The sequence below is a fragment of the Mirounga angustirostris genome, unplaced genomic scaffold, assembly GCF_029215605.1.
Source record: "Mirounga angustirostris isolate CCGP_5_RB_7025 unplaced genomic scaffold, mMirAng1.0.hap1 SCAF_13, whole genome shotgun sequence".
Classification (NCBI taxonomy): domain Eukaryota; kingdom Metazoa; phylum Chordata; class Mammalia; order Carnivora; family Phocidae; genus Mirounga; species Mirounga angustirostris.
In genome coordinates this window covers 71,657,577-71,683,496 of record NW_026991721.1, presented here as the reverse complement: position 1 = coordinate 71,683,496, position 25,920 = coordinate 71,657,577, and the positions used below count along the sequence as shown (strand labels likewise).

Genomic DNA, 25,920 nt, shown 5'->3' with positions numbered 1-25,920 from the left:
TCTGTTAACCCAGACTGGGATAAAAGAGGCAAAGAGAAATCCCAGGGAACTCATCACTATGTCGCTCCTTGGGTACCAAGGTCTTAGTTGGCCTGTTTCCTCCCTCCACTCTCAGAGTCTTCATATATCATTTTATAGATAATGTCCAGGCTTTCTAATTTTAATTTGCAGGATCTAAATGCATCTATTCCATCTTTCCAGGAGTGAAAATCTCAAATATATACACAATTTAATCCTAGTTTCATAATGGTTAGAAGGAAAAGAAAATGCTATCTTTTTAAAAAGGAAGCAATTTCTATGAGAAAGTTCTGATGGAGTTGAGTTATTCAAAGAAGAGTGTGGTAAAGTGTATCCTTCAGATATTTTAGGAAAATGAAACTGTAAATAAACCAGGAATTTCAAAGAAGGAATCAGTAGAGTGAGCTAGCAGCAACCAAAGCATGTTTGCCACAAGACAGCATTTTCTGGTTAGAAGAATGACATATTAAGAGCTATTATGCAAACCAGTTCTCTCTTTTTCCCCCCTTCCCTCTTTCCTTCTCTTCTGCTCTCTTTCCCTAATGCTCTTCCTTCCTTTCTTTTAACACGAGAAGAGAAGCAGAAAACTGCAGTGGAAGCAGATGGCTGCTCTCTTAAGAACAATGTAGTGTTTCCAAAGTGTATTCTATGAAACAGCTATTTACAGTGTTTACACTGTAATACTGTACTACAGTATAAGCAGGTTTTAGCTTAAAAAATAGAGTTCCATGGTCAAATATGTTTTGAAAAATGATGGATTAAAAAAGCTAAGTGGATTTGTTTAAAGCAAGACTTTTCACAGCCTGTAATATGCTAATATGCACTGTAAATGTCCAGGAGCAGAGAAGAAGTAAACAGCATTTCCAAAACTCTCAATATTAGCATTCCACAGAACACATTTTTGTGAAATTGCCGTAAGGATATTTGTTGGTTAGCCAGCAGCCAAGTAATAAAATAGAGCTGCAAAGCATCAAACGGCAGGGATTCATATATTACATGACTGCTCAGCACCTGTAAACAAGTCTCACAGCTTTTTAACAACAGACGTGAAAAAAACCCAGAGATTAAAGATCTGGTAAGCAGTGATTGAACTAATTAAATATAATTTTGAGATGGTAATTCACTTGTATCTCCATTTCTGTATTTTTTTCAAACTTATTCCAGATCGTGGTGTCTCTGTTTATACCGAACAATACAGTGATTTAATATACATGTTGCTATTTTAGAGCTTTATCATTACAGAAAAAAACAAGGTTGATTGAGTTAAGCATTAAATGCTTAGAGTCTTAGGAAAAACCATTTAGTTTCATAATTCGAGCTACCATCTAGTGGCAGCTATTTGAATTGCAGGCAAAATGTCTAAATTTAAGAGCTAGCTAGTCTTACAAGATTATACTTATTAAGTGGCATCAAATGTTTCATATCCAATCTTAATGGCCGATGACCTCCCTGAGAAGGTACTTAAGAAAGAATTAACTACTTTAGGCTCATTTAATTGTATTATCACTTATGAAATCTTTGCACTTCAAAAATTTCATAATCAAACTGTATTTCCCATTGATTCACTTATTAAGTGAAGCAAGGACATAACATCCACTAGATCTGAGATGCACAGATAATGATTGCCCTATGTATTATTTGTGATAAGAGAGAGAAAACTTTTGGCTTGCCAGCACAGTGAGGAGGTAGAGGAATAAGTAAGAAAGGAATCAGTATCCCTATTCAGAAGACCTATCATTTATGAAACAGCCCTACCAGTATCAAAGTAATAAAGACCAGTTTTGTCCTTTCAATTATCTATTTCATAATAGCAAAGTTATTTCTGTTGTTCACATTGCTAACTATTATCATACAATTAATTAGCAAGTCATTGATAAGTAGAAAGGTAATAGTCTTGCACTATGCTAACAGTTAAAGGGATAAAGAGCTGACAGTGTAATAAAAGAAACAATCTAATAAAACAGTGAAAGACAGGGTCAAACATATAACCCATCATTAAAATATAAGAACTTTACTTGTATTGAAAATAGTCCATTTTAATAAAATTAATACAACTTATAAATACATAAATTTGATATAATTTTATATGTGAAAACATATATCAAAATGTGTTAAATCATCAAATGAGATTAAATTACAATAAGTTTCCTTACTTGAGCTTTTAGGGTTTGCAGTTGTCCTTCATAATTTTGCGTCATCGCTAAGTTACATTTTTCCAGACTGTCCAACTTCTGTCTAAGTAACCCCACCTGCAGCAAGAATAAAACTTAATTTTGATTTTTCTTAAATTTTGTCTGACCAAGGCAGAAAATGTGCAAAGGACGAGCATGATTTAAATAAAACTGCTGTCCCCAAACAAGAATAAACATTGGTACTGCAGTTCTTAAAATAGTTATTAATAATTAAAGTCACAAAGCCCCACGTTGCTGATGCCATTCCACTGGGTACACATTAGGACAGGGCAGTGTGGATGTTTGACAAAAGATCCGTGTCTCCATCACAGTTTAAATTAAGGCTTAGAATTTACTTGGTATTATCTTTTCAGGCAGCCATGTCATTGTTACACGGGCAGAGCCTCACGGATCCAGTCCGGCTTTATTTGGGGCTCCACTGCCTTCAAACGGAGCTCTGCCCGGTGGCACTATGGAGTAATGGCTACATTTTTAGAAGACCATTTTAAAAAGGAAAGAGTGATGCGTCAGAGGAGTTCTCAGGGGTTTGGTTTGCAGAATTTGTCTGCTGAAAAAGCGCAGGAGGTACCTGTGTACGCATCTGGGTCATCCCAGATATGGAAGCAAGAGAATAGTCTCTTACATATTCTAGGTCTGATGACCTGCCTCTACTATGAAGGGCAGCCAGATGCCGATAACTCAATAACTCAGTTGACGATGTCAAAAGCTAAGTTCTATTGGGAGGCCAACAAAGGTAGAGAGATGGCTGAAAAACGAGCTGACTGATGATGGTTTAGTATATGATTTAAGTAAATACTGCTCTTAGGCCTAGCCCAGAAGAAAAATTCACAGACAGAAGTCCGCATTAGGTCAACTATGTGGTTTTCTGGAACTCCTCTGGAAGCCTGAGAGCACGCATACATTCTAGTCACTGATGAGCTGTAAGCAATCTTGCAGGGGCTGGGGGCACTCCTCTTAGGAGGGTGCCCACATATAAACACACCCCTTCACCAAACTCTTTTCTCCCCTGTCCCGCAATCACATCTTGACATTTCACTTCTTTCAGGAAATATTCTCCTAGTAGATTCGAAGAGGCGCTTGAACTCAGCCATTTCCAAAGACACGGTTTGGACAACTACTTTGTTTCTACAGCTGCAAAAGCACTGACATCTTTGTTTGCAAACCATATTTATTTCACATATATATTGAATGTCTGTTTATTTTTCTAGATTGCTTTGACACGTTGTGTTTGTCTGCGTCAGCAAATTGTGATGGGTTGAGGCTCCAATCATCACTTATTTGATAGAAGATATTTAGCACACTATGACAGAATTCCAAGCAATAAAGGCTACCGCTGATGCCTGATAAAAAGGATACATAATGAAAAACATATCCTGGTAGAATATTATTTATAACTGTCTGAGGAATTAACAATTAACACATATATTCAGTACCTCTTGACCTTTCTGATCCAAGCAAGTTTGTGCATTTGCCAACTCTTGATCCCGAAGATCTAATCGTGTCTCCAAAGCCCGCATTTTCCTTTCCCAATCCAATTTTTTGTTGCTTACCATGATGTCAATTTGTTCCATTAATTCCTGAAGTTCGGCCTCACAAGGAGAAGCTCTGCCAATGGTCAAAAAGTGAAACACATTTTAAAAGAGTGAAATATGAGGACAAGAAAATGATTCCGTTGCTCTGAATAGCGTGATCATTATTTCCTCAAAAAATTTCCTCAAATTATTTCCCCTCAAATTCCTTAATTACTTAAATAAGAAGAAGTTTGAAAGCCAGAGGTTAAATTTTACACTAAACCTGAAAGCTAATTTCAGAGTAAACAGTGACTATACATTAAATGTTTTAAAATGACATTGTCTAAAGTATAGTTGCTGTCATAATATAATGCAATATACTGATAAAGCCCCTGCTTCTATTCTCTTCTTAGTGTAGGTGGTAGCGCATGGGTCTCCCAGAGCCAGAAGTTTTGACTTAGACAAGGAAGTCCTAAAATGAAAACACATGTGCAGATTATGTCAGAAACAAGGTGGCAATAAAGAAAGTTAGCTAAAAATAAATAAATAAAATAACAATTTTAGAGTGGGCTGATTCTATGGAAAATTGGAATTATGAAAAATGTTTCAATGCTCTGTGTAAATGTACATGTACCTATGTCTGTCATAGCTTGAGTAAGTTTGATGGCAGGCAAACTGGGACTCAAACCGTGCCTATCAGGGATAGAAGAGCAACCCCAGGCTAGGAAGGACCTGATTCAAGGGTACTAGCTGGGCGACAGTGCCCCTCCTCCAGGAGGGGAACTTAGCGCCATCTGGCTGGTATCCCTTTGGAAGGAATCTCATCAGGCAGGTGTGGGCAGAATACTGTAAGTCTTTAGATAATGGGGATACTATTAGTTGGATAAGGGGCAATATCTTGGGTCTCAGAGGGTCTATTTATAATTGAAACAAAACCTTTGGTAATAGCTAGATTTATAGATGTGCTAGCTGTGAGGACAGATTGCGGGGTGCTCCCAGGGCAGGGTTCTCCATCAAAGAAGCTGACGTATTCCACAGGGGCCTGGACTAAGTCCAGTTATTCAAACTGGACATGCAGGCAGATGTTGAAGCCTCAGATTTCAACCTAAGGAACACATACATGTCCAGATTAGAAAGCGAGTTATTTCAGTATCCATTCAATGGTGGTGACAGGGCTTCTAATATATTTGTGTAGGTGGGAGGAAGGCAGGAGGAAAAGGCAGGTGAGAAATGATATCTTCTCCATTTAGTTTCACCCAATCAGAATTTTAGAGGTAATTAAGGATCATTTAGCATTCTGAAAAACCTCAGGCCCAGAGAGGTCAAGGTCACACAGTAATTAGTGGGACACCCAGGTCTAGATCCTAGGCAGCTGCTTCCCAACCTTTAGCTCCTTTCTGTGTACCACACAGCAAAAGACATGATGTTTTGAATAAGAACTCGCTTGAAAAATATAACATAAATTAGCTCCATTGCAATAGGGTTAGGAAGAGGTATTAGAATCCAAAGAACTCAGATTTTCCAGAATCACTTTCTAAAATGCCCAGTCAACCTGAACGAAGGATGTCCCTTTGATCGGTTTATTCACCAGCGGACTCACCAGTTCTGACAGCAGAGAGCTTTTAAGTACAAAGTGCCATTCTGAAGACTTCTAGCATTCCTGGACTAAGGCCCAAAGGCTCTCCATTTTTACTTAAAACCTAAAACAAACCTCAGGAAAGGAAGTACTAATTCCTCTGTAAATAAGTTGATCGAATTTTAATTGGAGTTAGGATGTGGGGAAAAACAGCAGAACAAAAAGAATCGTTTTCACACCATTTTCTTTTCATAACAACATGTATCACCTTTGCTATAAATATATTCTATTTTTTCTGCTATTGTAAGCTCTGAAAGAAAAAGGATTATATCGGGCCTTTTCATCACCATCTCCCTGGCACAGTGCTCCAGCACATAGCAGATGCTCAATAAATTTTTGAAAAATGAACAAATGAGCTCTTTTCATCATTATCTCCTCAGCAAGTAGAAACGCACCATGCTAATGGAATTAAAATATAGGCTGAAAGTAGAGTGCAACATAATGGAAGCTACTCAATCAATATTGTTAAATAAAAGAGCAAATGGTTTCTTTACTGATTATGACTATGTCATGCAAAAATTAGGATATTAGACTCAGGGTGGAAGAACTTTTACAAGTCACATTGTCCAGCTACCCATCCAGTGTTTGCATGTCTTTCACAACGTTTCATAAGAGAATCATCTCTGATGCCCCACTGATCAGATTCAGCAGGTCTAGGACAGAGGCCATTCTGTATCGCCAACAAAGATATCAAGTGATTCTGGTGCATGCCAAGGCTTGTGATCTGTTTCACAATATCACTGCCAAGAGGTCACCCAGCCTAGGTCTGAATTTCTCCTTTACCAAGTAAACACTGTCTGAGATTGTATCTAGATAACAGTGAGTTTTAAAAGTTCTTTCTTATTTTGAAGTGTTTTTCACCCACTAGTTCTAATCTGATCCATTGGGACCATGTAAAATAAATGCCTTTTCAACACAGTAGACCTTAAAGTACTTGAATACAGTTATCAATGTCAAATACAGTTATCAGTCATCCCAGATTCTTCCAAGTTTTCTCAGTGTTCAATAGTAGATACTGAACATTCAAACAGACAATGGCCAGAACATATGATAACAGACTCTTACCCACAACCTCTATAGCAATAGTCCTAGAATGGTCAGGACTCAGTCAATGACTGATAGCTTCCTTAATTTTTGCCCCCACTTCCAACTCAGGACTAACTGGAGAAAGCCGATTACGCTCCCCAGACTAATCACATGGGATGCCCCGCTTCTACTAATCCTGTGTCCGGCTTCCCAGTAACAGCCTCCATCCAATGAAAGCATACCCAAAGCCTTCTCTTTTGTTTACTGTAAAGCTTTCCCACCCGGCCTTCGAGCCTCTGTCACATGTAAGTGATGGTTGCTGACTCCCTTGCTATAGCAAGCTTTGAATAAATAGGCTTCATTTGCTCTCATTTGGGTGGTCTTTATTTCCACAAGTATCTTTATTTCCTCCAGTTGCTCATGGAGATTTCTTTTTCCTCCACCACTCAACCGTCTAGTTTACTGCCTGGAAAATACTAGATGCTTAACATACCATTTGTTGCATGAATGAAAAAGTGAATGACTATGGTAAGATTTTCAGACCTTTCCTAATCCTGGTGGCTTTCCACCGAACAAGTTCCTGTGTTGATTTCCTCCTTGAAATGTACCATTCAGAACTTTAACAGAAGACCCCAGGTATGGTCTAACCAGTTTAGACAGGGACTCTCACATCCTTTGTTGCAGGTGCTATGTATTTTTATTCGAGCTGATGAAGATCACCTTAGCTTTGAATTTGGGAAGGGGAAGGGCAAAGCGGTATATGATACCATTTCAAGGTGATTTTATTCTTGCCCTAACACCTTTTTCATGCATGCTACAAACAAAGCCACTATCTTGTGCTTGTTTCATCTTGGGGGGGGGGGCGATGCTCTAAGGGCAGAGCTTTATATTTATCCTTATTACATTTCAGAGTGATAGATTCAGCCTCTCAATGTGTGTGGTCATCACTGGTTCTTTAATGAAGCAAACATTCATTCAGCGACTGCTGCCCACTGTGTGAGGAAGTGGGAAGACAGAAACACATGACCTATGCATAGAGACACTTGCAAGGCAGGTACAGTACAAGACTAATGAATATATGCAGCATTTCGGGGACTAGAAAGGAAAGGTACTGAATACAAACTTGAAGCCTTCCTCAAGGAGCTTATGTTTTGGGATCCTGTTTCTGTCAGAAAATATATTCACTATACCTCTCAGTTTTGTGTCAGCTACAGATCTGATAAGTATTACTTGTTTCATATATAAATATGTTTTTTTTTTCCCCCTACAAGTGACTGTAAAATGTCACACAAGACAGGATGGAAGACAGAGCTCTATGGCATTCCACTATCAAGCCCTTCAGAGTGATAGGGATCTGGTGATAATTTCTTTTCCTATAATCAGTTTCTAATCCACTTAATTAAATTTACAATCTTTTCTCTTTTTTTCCCCCCATAAGAATGTCACAAAAAGCCCTGTAAAATATGACGGCAAAACCCAAGGAAGATTCTATCTATATGCTCCCTCATGCACCAGCATATCAGCCCCGTGAGCCAAAGCTGATCTAGTATGCATCCATGCTGAGTCCTGGGTTCACAAACCACCCAGAATCCCTTCCAGAGTCTTCCCAAAGACTTGGTCCAACTCAGATTTACATCCAACTCAGCTTTCTGTCAAATTTAATATTCCTTTTGAAATTCAGTAGTCTAATCTTCTAGTATATCTTCCCTTCTTCAGTTTTTCAGAGATAATTAAGAGCAGTTGGTCTCCATAGCATCAGTATTTGCTCCTAAATCTAATGAACTTTAAAATGAAATACAAAAGGCTTAGTTTAGCCTTCTTCACAGAGCTGGGCACTAACATTATTCATATTTTCATTTCTTCCTTTAGTCAAACGCTGACTAACACTATGCTAATTACCTTCCTGTTCTTCCTCTTATGGATCCTCACAACATCCTGTAAAGTAGATCTTATTTTTCCAATTTTAGAAAAGTTGATGGAGGCACTAAAAAGGAAAAAAGTCCTCTGAGTCTTCCAGCTTTAGGGACTGGGTGGATTGTGTCTGATACACTACTTAAGACATACAAACCCGGGCCCTGATTACTGGGTTTATCCCCGGGGGCAATTCCTAAGAGAAGGATCGTGGGGTCAGGAGAGAGGTCTCAAACCAGAAGGAAGGGGGCACACTGAGACTTGCAGGGTGATGTACAAATCTGAGGAGCCTAGAGTCAAAATACATGAAGAGAGCAAAATACAAAGCTAATGGATAAATGGCGGTAGTGGTGGTCAGTGTGTTGGGGGGACAGGAGAATGGAAAGTAGAGAGTCATTCAGAGTAAAAAGAGCTGGAGTAAGGTACATGGACATGTATGTTACTCCAAAGTCCTTTTATATATGGGCTTACATGCTGGTTCTTACAAGGGCAGACCTTCATCAGACAGATGGCCATGGTGACCATGTGATCAATTATCCAAACCAGGACAATTTTGGAAGTTGAAGGGGCCCTAATGATAATTATGCCAGGACAAAGGTATAAAGCAGTGATTATCCTGGGCCAAGGGGGATGTAGGGGCAGCCTCCCCATCATCAACCTGGAAAATAGAAATGGAGAAAGAGGTCTGTAAAAAACAAAGTGAGTTCATTTGGGGACATAAAAGATGTCAGAATAGAAATGGATCTTGAGCTTGAGAGAGAGAAGAGGGGGTTCGAAAAACAAATATGGAAGTCATCATGGAGGAAGCGGAGGGATTGAGAAAGGAAAGCATAGGCTGAAGAGAAAGAGAAGACTGTCACGCAACATGGAAGACTAAGAAAACGAGTTTCCAAAAGGTCAATGGGCAATATGAGCCGTCATATTAGGTCTTAACTTTTCCAAAATATTTTAATGAAACTCATTCTAAAACGTAGCAACATATTATTTGTCTTAGTTATATTACTATATATTTAGTTATACCAATATAATTTAACTTTTTTGTGGTGGCTCATAGACCCTATTCTGTATATCAAATACTGTACCACACCAGAAACTTAAATAGAACCAAATAGGAGAGACTCCAGATGCCCCAGAACCCAATTTCTTAGACATGTCTGTGATGTCAGCCTGCTCCCCCTAAGACAGTAAAGGGGAAAGGCTTACGACTTTATGACTCCTCGGTCATAATTTCACTGTTGCCCTCGTTCAAAATTAGTTACCAAATTATAGCTAAAAATAGCTTTTCTCAAGCACTTTTCTCATTGTCCAAAAAAGGCTATTTACTGTCCTCATTAATGTGTGCTGACTTAGCAGCCTTACAATGCCTATTTTTACTGCTTATTTGAGATGGTGGCTCATACTCAGTCCATTCTGCTCACTCATCTATAATAAGCTTAATGTTGGGATGTGGAGGAGTATAAATCCCACCATTCCCAAAAAGCATGCTTACATGTACTTATCAAGGCCTTATTCTAGAGCCTTCATCAAAATCATCAAAGAAAGACATTTATAGAAATAAAATGCAATGTGATAGCTTCCAAGTCCCTATCAATGTTTTACCAGAATTCTAGGTACATACAAATTTAAAATCTCACAATTTCTATGTTCTAAAAAGAATGGAGGATCTTTTTATTTTTACATTTTTTTAAATTGTATTATGTTACGTTAATCACCATACTTTATATCACTAGTTTTTGATGTAGTGTTCCATGATTCACTGTTTGCATATAACACCCAGTGCTCCATTCTTTTAAATACCTATATTACAGATAAACTTTTTCTTAAAACTTTTTCTATAATGACTATTCCTCTTCTGAGTAACATCTTGGTTCACAGACTGAATGATGTAAGAAGACAGTTGAAATATTAGCAAGCACCAACCCTTTCTTCAGGTGATTTTTATAATTATCTAGAAATAAAGGTAACTTCACTTTCCCCATAAACTTCTATATCTGAAATATTATTTCAAATTAATACAGAGAACCACGGTATAATTAATAATAAACTACATATGCGTTAGCTTGGATTCTATAAGCCAATCTCTAGGACAATTAAAATTCCCTCTTGCTAAAAGGTCTCTTTGCTGAAAGACTGCAGTATTAGCACAAATGAGGATAGCCATTTAACCCCTGTTCTCTTCAAAACTAGAGCCAGCTATTTCACTGGATCCCAACAGCAAAGAATTAGGTAAACATTGATAAAATCTGTTTTTCCAATATTAGGAAAACAGAAAATATGCTGTTTCCTGAATGTTGGAAATGAACCTTCTAATGCCCGCTTGTTTTCTTCTAACTTCCAAGTCTCTCTCTGCAGCCTGAGTTCTGAGCTCCAGACTTCTATATCCAACTACCATTCAACACCGACATCCCCACAGGATGTCTATAGGCATCTCAAAATTCTCAAATTCAAAACAGCACTTGACTCCCCACACCATGGACCTGCTCCCACTCCAGTCCACCCTATCTCTTTAATTGGCCCCACTGCTATAGTGGCTCAAGATCAAAACCCTCACGATCTGAGATTTGTGTTTCCCTCAAACCCCAGAACACCAGGTCTATTGGCACTGCCTCCAATAAATGTCCTAAATTCTGATCACTTCTCACCCTATTCAGTGATAAGACCTTGGTCTGAGTCATCTTTATCACTTGTCTGATTCCATTCTTATCTCCTACGGGGCTAGGTGCCTACCCAACACCCACCCTTCCTTTCTTCCATAAGACATCTCCAGTGTTACTCAGAGTGGAAATGTGTCCAGCTAAAAACACAGCCATATTGGCCAGTTTCCCCTGGAGCTAGGCATGGCCATGCACACAATCTGGCCTGTGAGAGGTATTAAACAGCCAGAGAGAGCTAGAGCAGTTGCCCTTGGTGCCTACCCAGCCCTCACACTTACCACCTGGGGCCACTCAGCCTGATTTCCAGGGGACAACCTGCATTTCTTTGCCTGAATCCCTCCTCTTGCCACTGGGGATCTTCTTTGCCACCCGTATGGTAGGCCAGAAGTAACAGGAAATTGAAGCCCTCCCAGGAGCAATCTTCAACCTGTGATTGTCAGTTACTGGTATGTAAATACTCACTTGCTCCCTGGATGGGATAATTCTGAGGGCTGTGCTTTAGACTGGGTTCCAGAGTCTCCCCATTATGCTTTCGCTCCAGTCACTCTCAGTGGTAGCTGGTTTCATAACTTGCCCTTCCTTATTTCATTTCCCTAGTCCCATAGGTGGTAGGCCGAAACAAGGACCCCAAAGATATCACATCTGAATCTCTGGAATAAATAAATAAATGCTACTTCATTTAGAAGAAAAGTCTCTGCATAAGTTAATGATGTTGAGATGGGGAGATGAGCCTAGGTTATCTGGGTGTGCCCTAAGAAAGAGGCAGGGGGAGATGTGACACACACAGGAGAAGGGATATGGAGATGAACCAGAAAGAGACGTAAAGATGCTGGCTTGACAGGTCAGAGACATGTGGCCAGAAGCCAAGGGATGCTGGCAGCCAGCAGAAGCTGTAAGAGGCAAGGAACAGATTCTTCCCCAGAGCATCTGGATGGACCGTAGCCCTCCAGACAACTTGATGTTGACCTAGTGATACTGATTTTGGACTTCTGGACTCCAGAACTGTGAGTGAATCAATTTGGGTTGTTTTAAGCCACCAAGTTTGTTATACAGCAGTCAAAGGAAACTAATATAGCACATTTTTCATCTTCCAAATAAACGACTTGCATCCAAATCCTTGTTTCTTGGGGCTTTGACTTCTGGAAGAAGCCAAAATAAAATGCTGACATGTGCTCTTTTGTTTTTCCCCATTGCCCTTCCTCTGCTCCCATTCTGGAAGGAGATGTAATGATTGAGGCGGTTAGCCATCTTGCGGCCATAAGGTGACCACAAACACAAAAGCCCCACCCTCAGGGTGGGGAAGCAGAAAGCTGCATGGAGACTTGTATATACAGCTAATTATTTGACATCTTCAGCCAGATGTATAACAGGCATCTCAAACCAAGCTTGCATTTTCTCTAGTCTTCCTTATTTTAATAAATGACAATCTTATCCTTCCAAACAGTGGGGCAAGAGATTTTGGATCATCCTTTGCCCATCTCGCTCATGCACACCACATATCCAATCCACGATCTCTAAATATTGTCAGTGCTTCTGTCAAAATATACCCATTTGTTACTATTTCTACCTCTACCAACCTGATCCAAATCACTGTCATGTCCCACCTGAATGACTGCAACAGCTTAGCTTGTCTGTCCCTCCTGCTCTTGCCTTGCTGTGGTCTATTGCTCTCTACAGAGCAACCGGGGTAAGCCTTTTAAAACACTAACTCAGAGAATGTCAGCGCTTTGTTCAAGGCCCTCCAGTGACTTTCCATTTTACACAGCCAGTGGGCCTAGTCCGTGAGGTACAGGCCTGGGTTCACACATATTACTTTAACTTGTAACTACTGTAAGTGACCTTTCATAAACATTGTCCTGTAAAAAGTATATGTGGATATATCCTACATGGTGGCATTTTTAATCTTTGCCTAAACTCAGTAGCAGCTTAATTAGTTTCTCAAAGGAATCATTCCCTTCCTTTCTTTCCTTCCCCGTTCCCCCCGCCCTCCCCCCCTCCCTTCCTAGTGTCTTCCTCCCTTTCAAAATCACTCAGTGAGGGACGCCTACGTGGCTCAGTCCTTAAGCGGCTGCCTACGGCTCAGGTCATGATCCCAGCGTCCTGGGATGGAGTCCACATCCGGCTCCCTGCTCTGCAGGAAGCCTGCTTCTCCCTCTCCTACTCCCCTTGCTTGTGTTCCCTCTCTCGCTGTGTCTCTCTCTGTCAAATAAATAAATAAATTAAAAAAAAAAAATCACTCAGTGAATTCCTACAAACACTAAGCACTGTGCTAACATTTCAGGATCTACCTTCAAAGTAAATATCAGGATTTTACCCCAGGTCTATTTCACTTTGTTTCTTCTTCAGAGAAACTAGGAAGTACAACTTATCAGATTTGATTACTCTAGAAAGGAATATGTGTGGGTGGGAATAAAGAGTGGAGGGAGAATAATGGGGGTATAGACTGGGCCATTCAGAAGGCAAGAGAATCAACCAAATTAAAAAAAAGAATTTTCAATGTGCAAAAAGAATACATTACTACAATTTAGGAGCACCTGGGTGGCTCAGTCGGTTAAGCAGCTGCCTTCGGCTCAGGTCATGATCTCAGGGTCCTGAGATCGAACCCCACGTTGGGCTCCCTGCTCAGCGGGGAGCCTGCTTCTCCCTCTCCCTCTGCCGCTCCCCCTGCTTGCACTCTCTCTCTCTCGCAAATAAATAAAATCTTTAAAAAGTATACATTACTACAATTTATTAAACTACCAATATATTGACTTATATTAGAATGTTTTACAAATTATAATTAAAACTGTATTAAACCAAGAAACTGGGAAGTAAAGTTGTGAGTATGAATTAATATATCTCAGAGGGAAAGAACACTTAAAAGGTTAAGAAAGATGCCCACATAGAGTACTGCTTTGAAGGATTTTTCTGAATTAGATGTGAGAGGTTATGCTTTATTATCCATCTGTCTTGGTTCTTTGAAAATATGACTTTCATGGCAGATTAAAAAAACTGGCAGATCATGCAGATTTTTAGGAAGGATTTGATAAGATTCTATGAACAGGATCAATGACTAAGATATAAGTTGCAGAATCAAAAGTAAATGATTTAGTAGAGAAAAATAAGACTTTTGGTTGAAGATGGATGAACATCAACATTTTTCCTTCCCAAATCCCACTAAAATGAAGCAAAGGGGTATTTTTAACCGACGAGGACAAAGATAATGGCAGCGAACAGTAGAGAAAGCCAAGAAGCAACCCAACTAGGTAGAGGGGGTAAATGCCGGCAGCCCAATTTACACCCTCTAAGCAGGAGACTTTAGAAGAGTGTTCTCTAGAATCTGATCAGCCTGAGACAGAGACTGAGCAAGACTAGGCTGATGACACGCCGTGAAGCCCCCTGTCAACAAGCACCTTGTGTATACACTGGAGCTTCCTGTCAGCTTTGACTCTGCCATCCTACACTGGGAGTGAGCAGTCAGGGATCACAGACGTGTGAGGAAAGCAGTTCACACAACTAGGTCAAATACAAGCAGAAAGACAGTTTTGGAAGGAAATTTCTCCGTGAAGAAGAAAACTTTTAAAAATTATAGTTAAGATACTAGAGTTCTTAACTCCAGGAGAAGACAAAACGTTTTATAGGAAAGGAAGAGTCATCACAGCATGCTCTATGGCTCAGAGGTGAGGAGCATCAAGTCATAACGAGGCAAACAGAATGTTGATCCAATCAGAATTACAGTGTATTGAGAGGATGGAAGAATGCGAAGTACGATTGTGTGTGTGTGTGTGTGTGTATGTGTGGGACTGTGTGTGTGTGGGGGGGTACTGTGTGTGTGTGTGGGACTGTGGGTGTGTGTGCATGTGTGTGTGTATGTGTATGTATGGGACTGTGTGTATGTGTGTGGAGGGACTGTGTGTGTGTGGGACTGTGTGTGTGTGGGACTGTGTATATGTGTGTGTGTGGGGGGGGACTGTGTGTGTGGGGGGAGACTGTGTGTGTGTGTGGGACTGTGTGTGTGTGTGTATGTGTATGTATGGGACTGTGTGTATGTGTGTGGGGGGACTGTGTGTGTGTGTGTATGTGTGTGTGGGACTGTGTGTCTGGTGGGGATGAGGTGGTGAAGGCAGAAAAAGTAACCCATGATGGATGCCAATAGATAATGCTTAAAACTGAAAAATCAAGAAGTAGCAAGATAAGCATGTTATTTAGAGATAGGGAGATAAATACCAGAAGAATTGCCTCTGGGGAATGGAAAACTGGGGAGGGAACAGGAGACTTGTTTTTTGATAACAGCGATAAGGAACCAAATGACTTTTTAAACTATATACATGTGTAACTCAGTAAAGAAAGATCTGGATAAATGTTCTGTTTCAGTTAGAAAAGATATTTTAAAGAAGTTAGCCATTATAGGGGAATCCACTTATACAAGGAAAAAAAACCCATTTTTTAAAAGCAACACTCTGGGGGCGCCTGGGTGGCTCAGTCGTTGAGCGTCTGCCTTCTTTTGGCTCGGGTCATGATCCCAGAGTGCTGGGATCAAGCCCCACGTAGGGCTCCCTGCTTGGCGGGAGGCCTGCTTCTCCCTCTCCTACTCCCCCTGCTTTTGTTCCCTCTTTCGCTGTGTCTCTCTCTGTCAAATAAATAAATAAAATCTTTAAAAAAAAAAAAGCAACACTGTGGAACTCATACATTTTGGGACTCTATAAATGTATTTCGTTGACCTTAGGATTGCTCAATGCATTTTATTCCTATCAAATTCCTATTTAGAAATGACCTTTAGGGGCACCTGGGTGGCTCAGTCGGTTAGCTGTCTGACTTTGGCTCAGGTCATGATCTCACGGTCCTGATCTCAGGGTCCTGACATGGTTGCCAGTACTAAAAATCCCAGGAGAGGCAGTAAAAACAACATAATCAGTGCTGAAATAAAAGTGAGAAAACTCAAGAAAGTCCTCAGGACAACGGAAATTACGAGAGAAAAGAAAAAGATAGGATCCTTCTAGGGGATGAGAATGAAACAAAAGAGTGGAGAATCATTAACCAAAGAAATAGAAGAAAATGTCACTGAGTTGAAGAGATTTGAATCTTTAGTGTAAAAGTGTTCACCAAATGATGTGAAGGATCATGGCAAAAGAATCCATACCTAGAAAGTTATCCTGACAAATTTGTAAATTCCAAGGATAAAAAAAAAAAATCCTATAAACGCTCACACACACGCACACACACACACACACAGAAAGAAAAAGGAAGGAAGGAGGGAAGAACAAACCTGAAAGAAAGCCCCACTTGGGCTCACTGCTCAGCGGGAAGTCTGCTTCTCTCTCTCCCTTTGCCCCTCCCCCTGTTGGTGCTCTGTCTCTCTCTCTCTCTCAAATAAGTAAATAAAATCTTTAAAAAAAAGTCCACTGACAACTTATAAAATAGGATGTAAAACTTCTAAGAGAAAATGAGGAAAAAGAAAATTAGATCAGACTGGTACATTTGGGGAAATCAAAATGGGTCAAATATTAGCATAAATAAATAAATAGATTCTCCTTTTCATGGCAGAGACTCTCCAATTGAGGTATATTATTAAATCTAACCATATGTTCCTTATAAGAGACACAATGTGATATAAAAAAATTCAAAAGAGTGTGAGATGATAGAAAATATATATTGGTCTCTGCCCCCGATTCCTGGCGCAGAGCTGCTAAAATCCTTGCCATTTCCTAAGTGATAAGAGCACCAGGAGCATCTTTTGCTCTAACATCTGGGTCTTTGACCCTGGTTCCTGACACAAGGCTCCTGAAAACTTTGTAATTTCCCAGGTGATAGGAGTGCCTTTTGTTCTAATGAGGCAGTTCTAGGTGGGCTCCTGGATGAGGGCTGGTCACTGCAAAGACCAAGCCATGATTGGAAGCTTGGAATTTTCAGCTCCACCTTCTATTAATGGTCCCTTATGCCTATACGATGGAGCCACCATAAAAAAATCCCCAAAACATGGGGTTTGGAGAGCTTCTGGGTTGGTAAGACAGGAAGTGCTGGGAGGCTGGCCCACCTGGCAAGGGCCTGGAAGCCAAGCACCCCTTCCCACACACCTCGCCCTATGCCTCTCTTCCATCTGGCTATTCACCTGTAGCCTTTCCCCTTTGTCCTGATAAATGTGTTTCCCCGAGTTCTGTGAGCCACTCTAGCAAATTAGGTGGGGGGCACTGGAACCTGCCATCTACAGCGGTCGGAAGCACAGGCAGCAACCTGGGCTTGCTCCTGGCATCTAACACGGCAGGAGGAGCAGGCTTGTGGGGCTGAGCCCTTCTCCTGTGTGACCTCGTGCCATCACCAGGTAGGCGGTGTCAGAATTGTGTTAAATTGTAGGACACCCAGCTGGTGTCACAGACAATTGCTTGGTGGGGAAAAACCTTCACACATTTGATGACCAGAAGCATCAGAAGTGAAATGTTCTCTGTGAAGATAAAGGCACAGAGGGAAGAAAGACATAGAAGAGAAGAACTGGGTTTCTCCCTACAGAGAAAGGAAAAGACTGAGTTTCTTCCGTTACAAAGGGGATGAACAAGGACATTACAGACTAAAGTTAAACTAAAAAGGCAGCAGAGATGGCAATATGAATATCAGGCAAAGCAGAATTTCAACAACAAAAAAAACACATTAACCTATACTTGTGAGATCTTTTATAAAGCTAAATCCTATAATATACCAAGAAGATATAACATCCATGAACCTCAATGCATTAAGCAACAGAACACTGAAATCTGTAAGACAAAAACTGTTCCAAATATAAGAATTGGACAAAACCACAATTACGGTAAAGCTCTTTCTTAAAATTTGACAGATCAAATAGACAAAAAGTAAGGTAACAATGGATTTGAAAAACATGATTTAAACATACTTAGTAAAAGGTCCGATAACCTGTATATAACTTTTTTAACCTTTTTACTCAACCAATACAGAATATACATGTGTTTTCAAAGCCCAAAGGACATTTCTAACAGCTGATCTAGCAACAGATTATAAGAACACTCTTAACAAAATTGAAATATCAGATAGGCCATAGTGGTGGTAGGGAGATTAGAAAGTAATAATAATAAAAATATAATTAACACGGAGGGCGGAGCAAGATGGCGGAGGAGTAGGAGACCTGGATTTCGTCTCCTCTCAGGAATTCAGCTGGATAGGGATCAAACCATTCTGAACACCTACAAACTCAACAGGAGATCAAAGAAAAGAATAGCAACAACTCTCTCATCAGAAAAGCGACCACTTTCTGGAAGGTAGGACGTGCGGAGAAGTGAATCTGAGGAGATATTCGGGAGGATAGATGGCGGGGGAGGGGCCTCCGTCGGCTGCTTCTGGCAAGTGATAGAACCACAGAGCACAAAATCGGAACTTTTAAAAGTCTGCTCCGCTGAGGGACGTCACCCTGGTGGCTAAGCGGGGGGTGGAACCCTCGCAGGAGAGTGTGGTCTCAGGACCCTCGGGGTCACAGAAAGACCGGGGGTGCCTGAGTGTGGCAGAGCTCCCAAGTAACGAAGCAGGGAAGTCGGCTGCAGAGGCGGAGCCCAGGCGTGGGCTCTCAGCTTGGGGTTGCCATAAACCATGATCCGTGGCACAGTGGGGCCACTGCTCCTCCAGCAGGGACCCAACAAGCGGCAGATCCGGGGAGACGCACCTTCCTCCCCCGGGAGGAGCCACGCGGGAGCGCACCGCAGGGATCTGCTGGGTTTGGAGACTCCACACGGGATTGGGTGCCAGAGATAGAAACACGCGGTCACAGGTCGGGTGAACACGGGTTGCGGCCGGAGACCGGGGAGTCGGGAGTGACTGACGGCTTTTCTCTGGGGGCTCACTGAGGAGCGGGGCCCCGAGTTCTCGGCTCCTCCGGGGCAGAGATTGGGAGGCCGCCATTTTCACTCCCCGCCTCCAAAGCTGTACGGAAAGCTCGCAGGGAACAAAAGCTCTGGAGAGCAACCCGAGCAGATTACTTAGCCCAGACCGGGCAAGGGCGGGGCACTTCCGCCTCGGGCAAAGACATTTGGGAACCACGGCAACAGGCCCCTCCCCAGAAGATCAGCGAGAACAGCCAGCCAAGACCAAGTTTACCGATCAATGAGAACGGCAGAACTCCAGCGCTAGGGGAATACTGCAAATAGAATTCATGGCTTTTTTACCATGATTCTTTAGTCTTTCAAAGTTAACTTTTTTTAACTGTTTTTTTTTTTTTAATTTTTCTTTTTCCCTTTTTCAACCAACATCTTATCAATCCCTTTTTTAAAAAACATTTTTATTTTTCATTTTTAGAGTCATATTCTATCCCTTCATAGTAGTTACCCGTATTTTTGGTATATATATATAAGTTGATCTCTCTTTAAAATTTTGAGATAGTTTCTTCTAACAGATCAAAATATACCCTAAATCTCTAGTATATGGTTTTTTCTACTCCCCTGCCTGATCACATTCTCTCCCTTTTTATTCTTTTTTCTTTTTTTTAAATCCTCTTCTTTCTTTTTTCAAACAACTTCTTATCAATTCCTTTTATAAAATTTTTTATAATTTTCATCTTTACAGTCATATTCCATCCCTTCATCATATCAACCCTTATTTTTGTACATATATAAGTTTTTCTTTCTTTAAAATTTTGGGAGGCACTTTCTTCTAACTGACCAAAATACACCCCAAATCTAGTGTGTGGCACTGATCTATATACCAGCCTGATCATATTTGATCACATTCTGGGTTTTTTTGTTGTTGTTGTTTTGTTTTGTTTTGTTTGTTTTTGTTTGTTTTTATCTTTATCTTTTTCTTTTTTTTTCTCTCTCTCTTTCCCTTTCTTTTCCCACTGCTTCAGGTCTTTTCTGATTTGTTTAGAGTATATTTTCTGGGGACGTTGTTACTCTGCTAGCATTTTGTTCTCTCATTAATCTATTCTCCTCTACACAAAATGACAAGACGGAAAAAATCACCTCAACAAAAAGAACAAGAGGTAGTACCGACTGCCAGGGACCTACTCAATACGGACATTAGTACGATGTCAGATCTAGAGTTCAGAATCATCACTTTAAAGATACTAGCTGGGCTTGAAAAAAATATGGAAGTTATTAGAGAAACCCATTCTGGAGAAGTAAAAGAACTAAAATCTAACCAAGTAGAAATCAAAAAGGCTATTAATGAGGTGCAATCAAATATAGGGGCGCTAACTGCTAGGATAAATGAGGCAGAAGAGAGAATCAGTGATATAGAAGACCACATGATGGAAAATAAAGAAGCTGAGAAAAAGAGAGCTAAACAACTACTGGATCACGAGGGCAGAATCTGAGAGATAAGCGATACCATAAGACGAAACAACAGTAGAATAATTGGGATCCCAGAAGAAGAAGAAAGAGAGAGGGGCAGAAGGAATAATGGAGCAAATTATAGCAGAGAACTTCCCTAATTTGGGGAAAGAAACAGGCATGAAAATCCAGGAAGCACAGAGAACCCCTCTCAAAATCAATAAAAATAGGCCAACACCCCGACATCTAATAGTAAAACTTACGAGTCTCAGAGACAAAGAGAAAATCCTGAAAGCAGCTCGGGAGAAGAGATCTGTAACCTACAATGGTAGAAACATTAGATTGGCAACAGACCTATCCACAGAGACCTGGCAGGCCAGAAAGGACTGGCAGAATATATTCAGAGCACTAAATGAGAAAAACATGCAGCCAAGAATACTCTATCCAGCTAGGCTGTCATTGAAGATTGAAGGAGAGATAAAAAGCTTCCAGGACAAACAAAAACTAAAGGAATTTGCAAACACAAAACCAGCCCTACAAGAAATCTTGAAAGGGGTCCTCTAAGCAAAGAGAGAGCCTAAAAGCAACATAGACCAGAAAGGAACACAGACAATATATGGTAACAGTCACCTTACAGGCAATACAATGGCACTAAATTCCTATCTTTCAATAGTTACCCTGAATGTAAACGGGCTAAATGCCCCAATCAAAAGACACAGGCTATCAGACTGGATTAAAAACAAGACCCATCGATATGCTGTCTGCAAGAGACTCATTTTAGAACCAAAGACACCCCCAGATTGAAAGTGAGGGGGTGGAAAACCATTTACCATGCTAATGGACACCAAAAGAAAGCTGGGGTGGCAATCCTTCTATCAGACAAATTAGATTTTAAACCAAAGACTGTAATAAGGGATGAGGAAGGACATTATATCCTACTTAAAGGGTCTATCCAACAAGAAGATCTAACAATTGTAAATATCTATGCCCCTAACATGGGAGCAGCCAATTATATAAGGCAATTAACAAAAGCAAAGAAACACATCGACAACAATACAATAATAGTGGGGGACTTTAACACCCCCCTCACTGAAACGGACAGATCGTCTAAGCAAAAGATCAACAAGGAAATAAAGACTTTAAATGACACACTGGACCAAATGGACTTCACAGACATATTCAGAACATTCCATCCCAAAGCAACGGAATACACATTCTTCTCTAGTGCCGATGGAACATTCTCCAGAATAGATCACATCCTAGGTCATAAATCAGGTCTCAACCGGTACCAAAAGATTGGGATCATTCCCTGCCTATTTTCAGACCACACCGCTTTGAAACTAGAACTCAATCACAAGAGGAAAGTCGGAAAGAACTCAAATACATGGAGGCTAAAGAGCATCCTACTGAAGAATGAATGGGTCAACCAGGAAATTAAAGAAGAATTAAAAAAATACATGGAAACCAATGAAAATGAAAACACAACTGTTCAAAATCTTTGGGATGCAGGAAAGGCAGTCCTAAGAGGAAAGTATATAGCAATACAAGCCTTTCTCAAGAAACAAGAAAGGTCTCAAGTACACAACCTAACCCTACACCTAAAGGAGCTGGAGAAAGAACAGCAAATAAAGCCTAAACCCAGCAGGAGAAGAGAAATAATAAAGATCAGAGCAGAAATCAATGAAATAGAAACTAAAAGAACAGTAGAACAGATCAACGAAACTAGGAGCTGGTTCTTTGAAAGAATTAACAAGATTGATAAACCCCTGGCCAGACTTATCAAAAAGAAAAGAGAAATGACCCAAATCAACAAAATCCTGAATGAAAGAGGAGAGATCACAACCAACACCAAAGAAATACAAACAATTATAAGAACCTATTATGAGCAACACTATGCCAGCAAATTAGATAACCTGGAAGAAATGGATGCATTCCTAGAGATGTATCAACTACGAAAACTGAACCAGGAAGAAATAGAAAACCTGAACAGACCTATAACCACTAAGGAAATTGAAGCAGTCATCAAAAATCTCCCAAAAAACAAAAGCCCAGGGCCAGATGGCTTCCCAGGGGAATTCTACCAAACATTTCAAGAAGAATTAATACCTATTCTTCTGAAACTGTTCCAAAAAATAGAAATGGAAGGAAAACTTCCAAACTCATTTTATGAGGCCAGCATTACCTTGATCCCAAAACCAGACAAAGACCCCATCAAAAAGGAGAATTACATACCAATATCCCTGATGAACATGGATGCAAAAATTCTCACCAAAATACTAGCCAATAGGATCCAACAGTACATTAAAAGGATTATTCACCACGACCAAGTGGGATTTATCCCTGGGCTGCAAGGTTGGTTCAACATCCACAAATCAATCAATGTGATACAATACATTAACAAAAGAAAGAACAAGAATCATATGATCCTCTCAATAGATGCAGAAAAAGCTTTTGACAAAGTACAGCATCCTTTTTTGATCAAAACTCTTCAGAGTATAGGCATAGAGGGTACAAACCTCAAGATCATAAAAGCCATCTCTAAAACAACTACAGCGAATATCATTCTCAATGGGGAAAAACTGAGAGCTTTCCCCCTACGGTCAGGAACACGGCAGGGATGTCCACTGTCACCACTGCTATTCAACATAGTATTGGAAGTCCTAGCCACAGCAATCAGACAACAAAATGAAATCAAAGGCATCCAAATCGGCAAAGAAGAAGTCAAACTCTCACTCTTTGCAGATGATATGATACTTTATGTGGAAAACCCAAAAGACTCCACCCCAAAACTGCTAGAACTCATATAGGAATTCAGTAAAGTGGCAGGATATAAAATCAATGCACAGAAGTCAGTGGCATTCCTATACACCAACAACAAGATAGAAGAAAGAGAAATTAAGGAGTCAATCCCATTTACAATTGCACCCAAAACTATAAGATACCTAGGAATAAATCTAACCAAAGGGGCAAAGAATCTGTACTCAGAAAACTATAAAATACTCATGAAAGAAATTGAGGAAGACACAAAGAAATGGAAAAACGTTCCATGCTCATGGATTGGAAGAACAAATATTGTGAAGATGTCAATGCTACCTAGAGCAATCTACACATTCAATGCAATCCCTATCAAAATACCATCCACTTTTTTCAAAGAAATGGAACAAATAATCCTCAAATTTGTATGGAACCAGAAAAGACCCCAAATAGCCAGAGGAATGTTGAAAAAGAAAAGCAAAGCTGGCGGCATCACAATTCCGGACATCCAGCTCTATTACAAAGCTGTCATCATCAAGACAGTACGGTACTGGCGCCAAAAACAGACACATAGATCAATGGAACAGAATAGAGAGCCCAGAAATGGACCCTCAACTCTATGGTCAACTCATCTTTGACAAAGCAGGAAAGAATGTCCAATGGAACAAAGACAGTCTCTTCAACAAATGGTGTTGGGAAAATTGGATAGCCATATGCAGAAGAATGAAACTGGACCATTTCCTTACACAACACACAAAAATAGACTCCAAATGGTTGAAAGACCTAAATGTGAGACAGGAGTCCATCAAAATCCTAAAGGAGAACATAGGCAGCAACCTCTTCGACCTCAGCCGAAGCAACTTCTTCCTAGAAACATCGCCAAAGACAAGGGAAGCAAGGGCAAAAATGAAATATTGGGACTTCATCAAGATAAAAAGTTTTTGCAAAGCAAAGGAAACAGTCAACAAAACCAAAAGACAACTAACAGAATGGGAGTGGATATTTGCAAATGACATATCAGATAAAGGGCTAGTATCCAAAATCTATAAAGAACTCATCAAACTCAACACCCAAAGAACAAAGAATCCAATCAAGAAATGGGCAGAAGACATGAACAGACATTTTTCCAAAGAAGACATCCAAATGGCCAACAGACACATGAAAAAGTGCTCAATATCGCTCAGCATCAGGGAAATCCAAATCAAAACCTCAATGAGATACCACCTCACACCAGTCAGAATGGCTAAAATTAACAAGTCAGGAAACGACAGATGTTGGCGGGGATGCGGAGAAAAGGGAACCCTCCTACACTGTTGGTGGGAATGCAAGCTGGTGCAGCCACTCTGGAAAACAGTATGGAGGTTCCTCAAAAAGTTGAAAATAGAGCTACCATATGATCCAGCAATTGCACTACTGGGTATTTACCCCAAAGATACAAAAGTAGGGATCTGAAAGGGTACGTGCACCCCAATGTTTATAGCAGCAATGTCCACAATAGCCAAACTGTGGAAAGAGCCAAGATGTCCATCGACAGATGAATGGATAAAGAAGATGTGGTATATATATACAATGGAATATTATGCAGCCATCAAAAGGAATGAGATCTTGCCATTTGCAACGACGTGGATGGAACTGGAGGGTATTATGTTGAACGAAATAAGTCAAACAGAGAAAGACATGTATCATATGACCTCACTGATATGAGGAATTCTGAATCACAGGAAACAAACAGGGTTGCTGGAGTGGGGGTTGGGGTGGGAGGGATGGGGTGACTGGGTGATAGACACTGGGGAGGGTATGTGCTCTGGTAAGCACTGTGAATTGTGCAAGACTATTAAATCTCAGATCTGTACCTCTGAAACAAATAATGCAATATATGTTAAGAAAAAAAAAAAAAGAAGAAGAAGAAGAAGGTAGCAGGAGGGGAAGAATGACGGGGGGAAATCGGAGGCGTAGACGAACCATGAGAGACGATGGACTCTGAAAAACAAACTGAGGGTTCTAGTGGGTAGGGGGGTGGGAGGATGGGTTAGCCTGGGGATGGGTATTGAGGAGGGCACATTCTGCATGGAGCACTGGGTGTTATGCACAAACAATGAATCATGGAACACTTCATCTAAAACTAATGATGTAATGTATGGGGATTAACATAAGAATAAAAATATATATATATAAAATTAACACCCCCCCCCCCAGAAGTGACATGTCTTAAATATCTCAAATTAGTCATGGAGGAAATCAAAGTTGAAATACCAGACTATTTAGGAAATGAGAGTGGAAACACTAATACTATGGCCCACAGCAGAGCTGTGCTCAGGAGAAGCTTAAAGAAATCATAAATTTCAGAAATCATAAAATTCAGAAATCATAAAAAGAACTGAACCAGATTTTTCAACTCACAAATCAGGAGTACAAGATCAGTAAAATAAATCATACAAGGACAAGCTAGTAAGAGTAGGAATTAAGAAGTAAACAAAGCAAAATCCGACATGGTTCTCTTTAACAGGCCAATACAAATACATCATTTGTTCATTCTGTAATTATTTATGTTCTGGGCACACACTCTAAAAACAAATGAAAAGGACAAACTCAGATAAGGCTGTTTTGATTAGAAGGAGTTTAAGTTGATTATTATGGCACAAATACAAACACCTATAATTGGGGGAAATCATGGATTTAAAATTAAAATCAAACCCTGTGATAACCCAGGTGTCAGAGCATAATGACTCACCCAACGAATATTCTGGGCTAAAATCCCTCCTTACCCCTTCACACTTTCTGTTCCTACTGTCTGGAACTCTCTTTGCCCAATATAATCTCTGCCCCAAAGCCACCTGACCAGGAACCCTTCTTTGATCACCCCATTCAACCTCCCATCCTTAGCCTGCTTTGTTTCTCTTCATATGACCATATGAAACATGTTAGTATCTCCCACTAACCCTTGGAGGAGTGGCCTCGTTTTGTTCACTGCTCTCT

General features: G+C 40.4%; 1 protein-coding gene across 6 annotated transcripts in view; it reads right to left on the bottom strand.

The window, feature by feature from the left end:
* The window catches only part of DEUP1 (deuterosome assembly protein 1), a 214,961-nt gene that overhangs the window by 57,998 nt on the left and 131,043 nt on the right, over positions 1–25,920 (bottom strand). For all 6 annotated transcript variants that reach the window (XM_064577122.1, XM_064577125.1, XM_064577126.1 and 3 more), the window contains 2 exons: positions 3,644–3,815; positions 2,172–2,267 (listed from right to left, as the gene is read on the bottom strand). In XM_064577122.1, the coding sequence (XP_064433192.1) occupies positions 2,172–2,267; positions 3,644–3,815 (268 nt within the window). The remainder of the gene's footprint in view (positions 1–2,171; positions 2,268–3,643; positions 3,816–25,920) is intronic.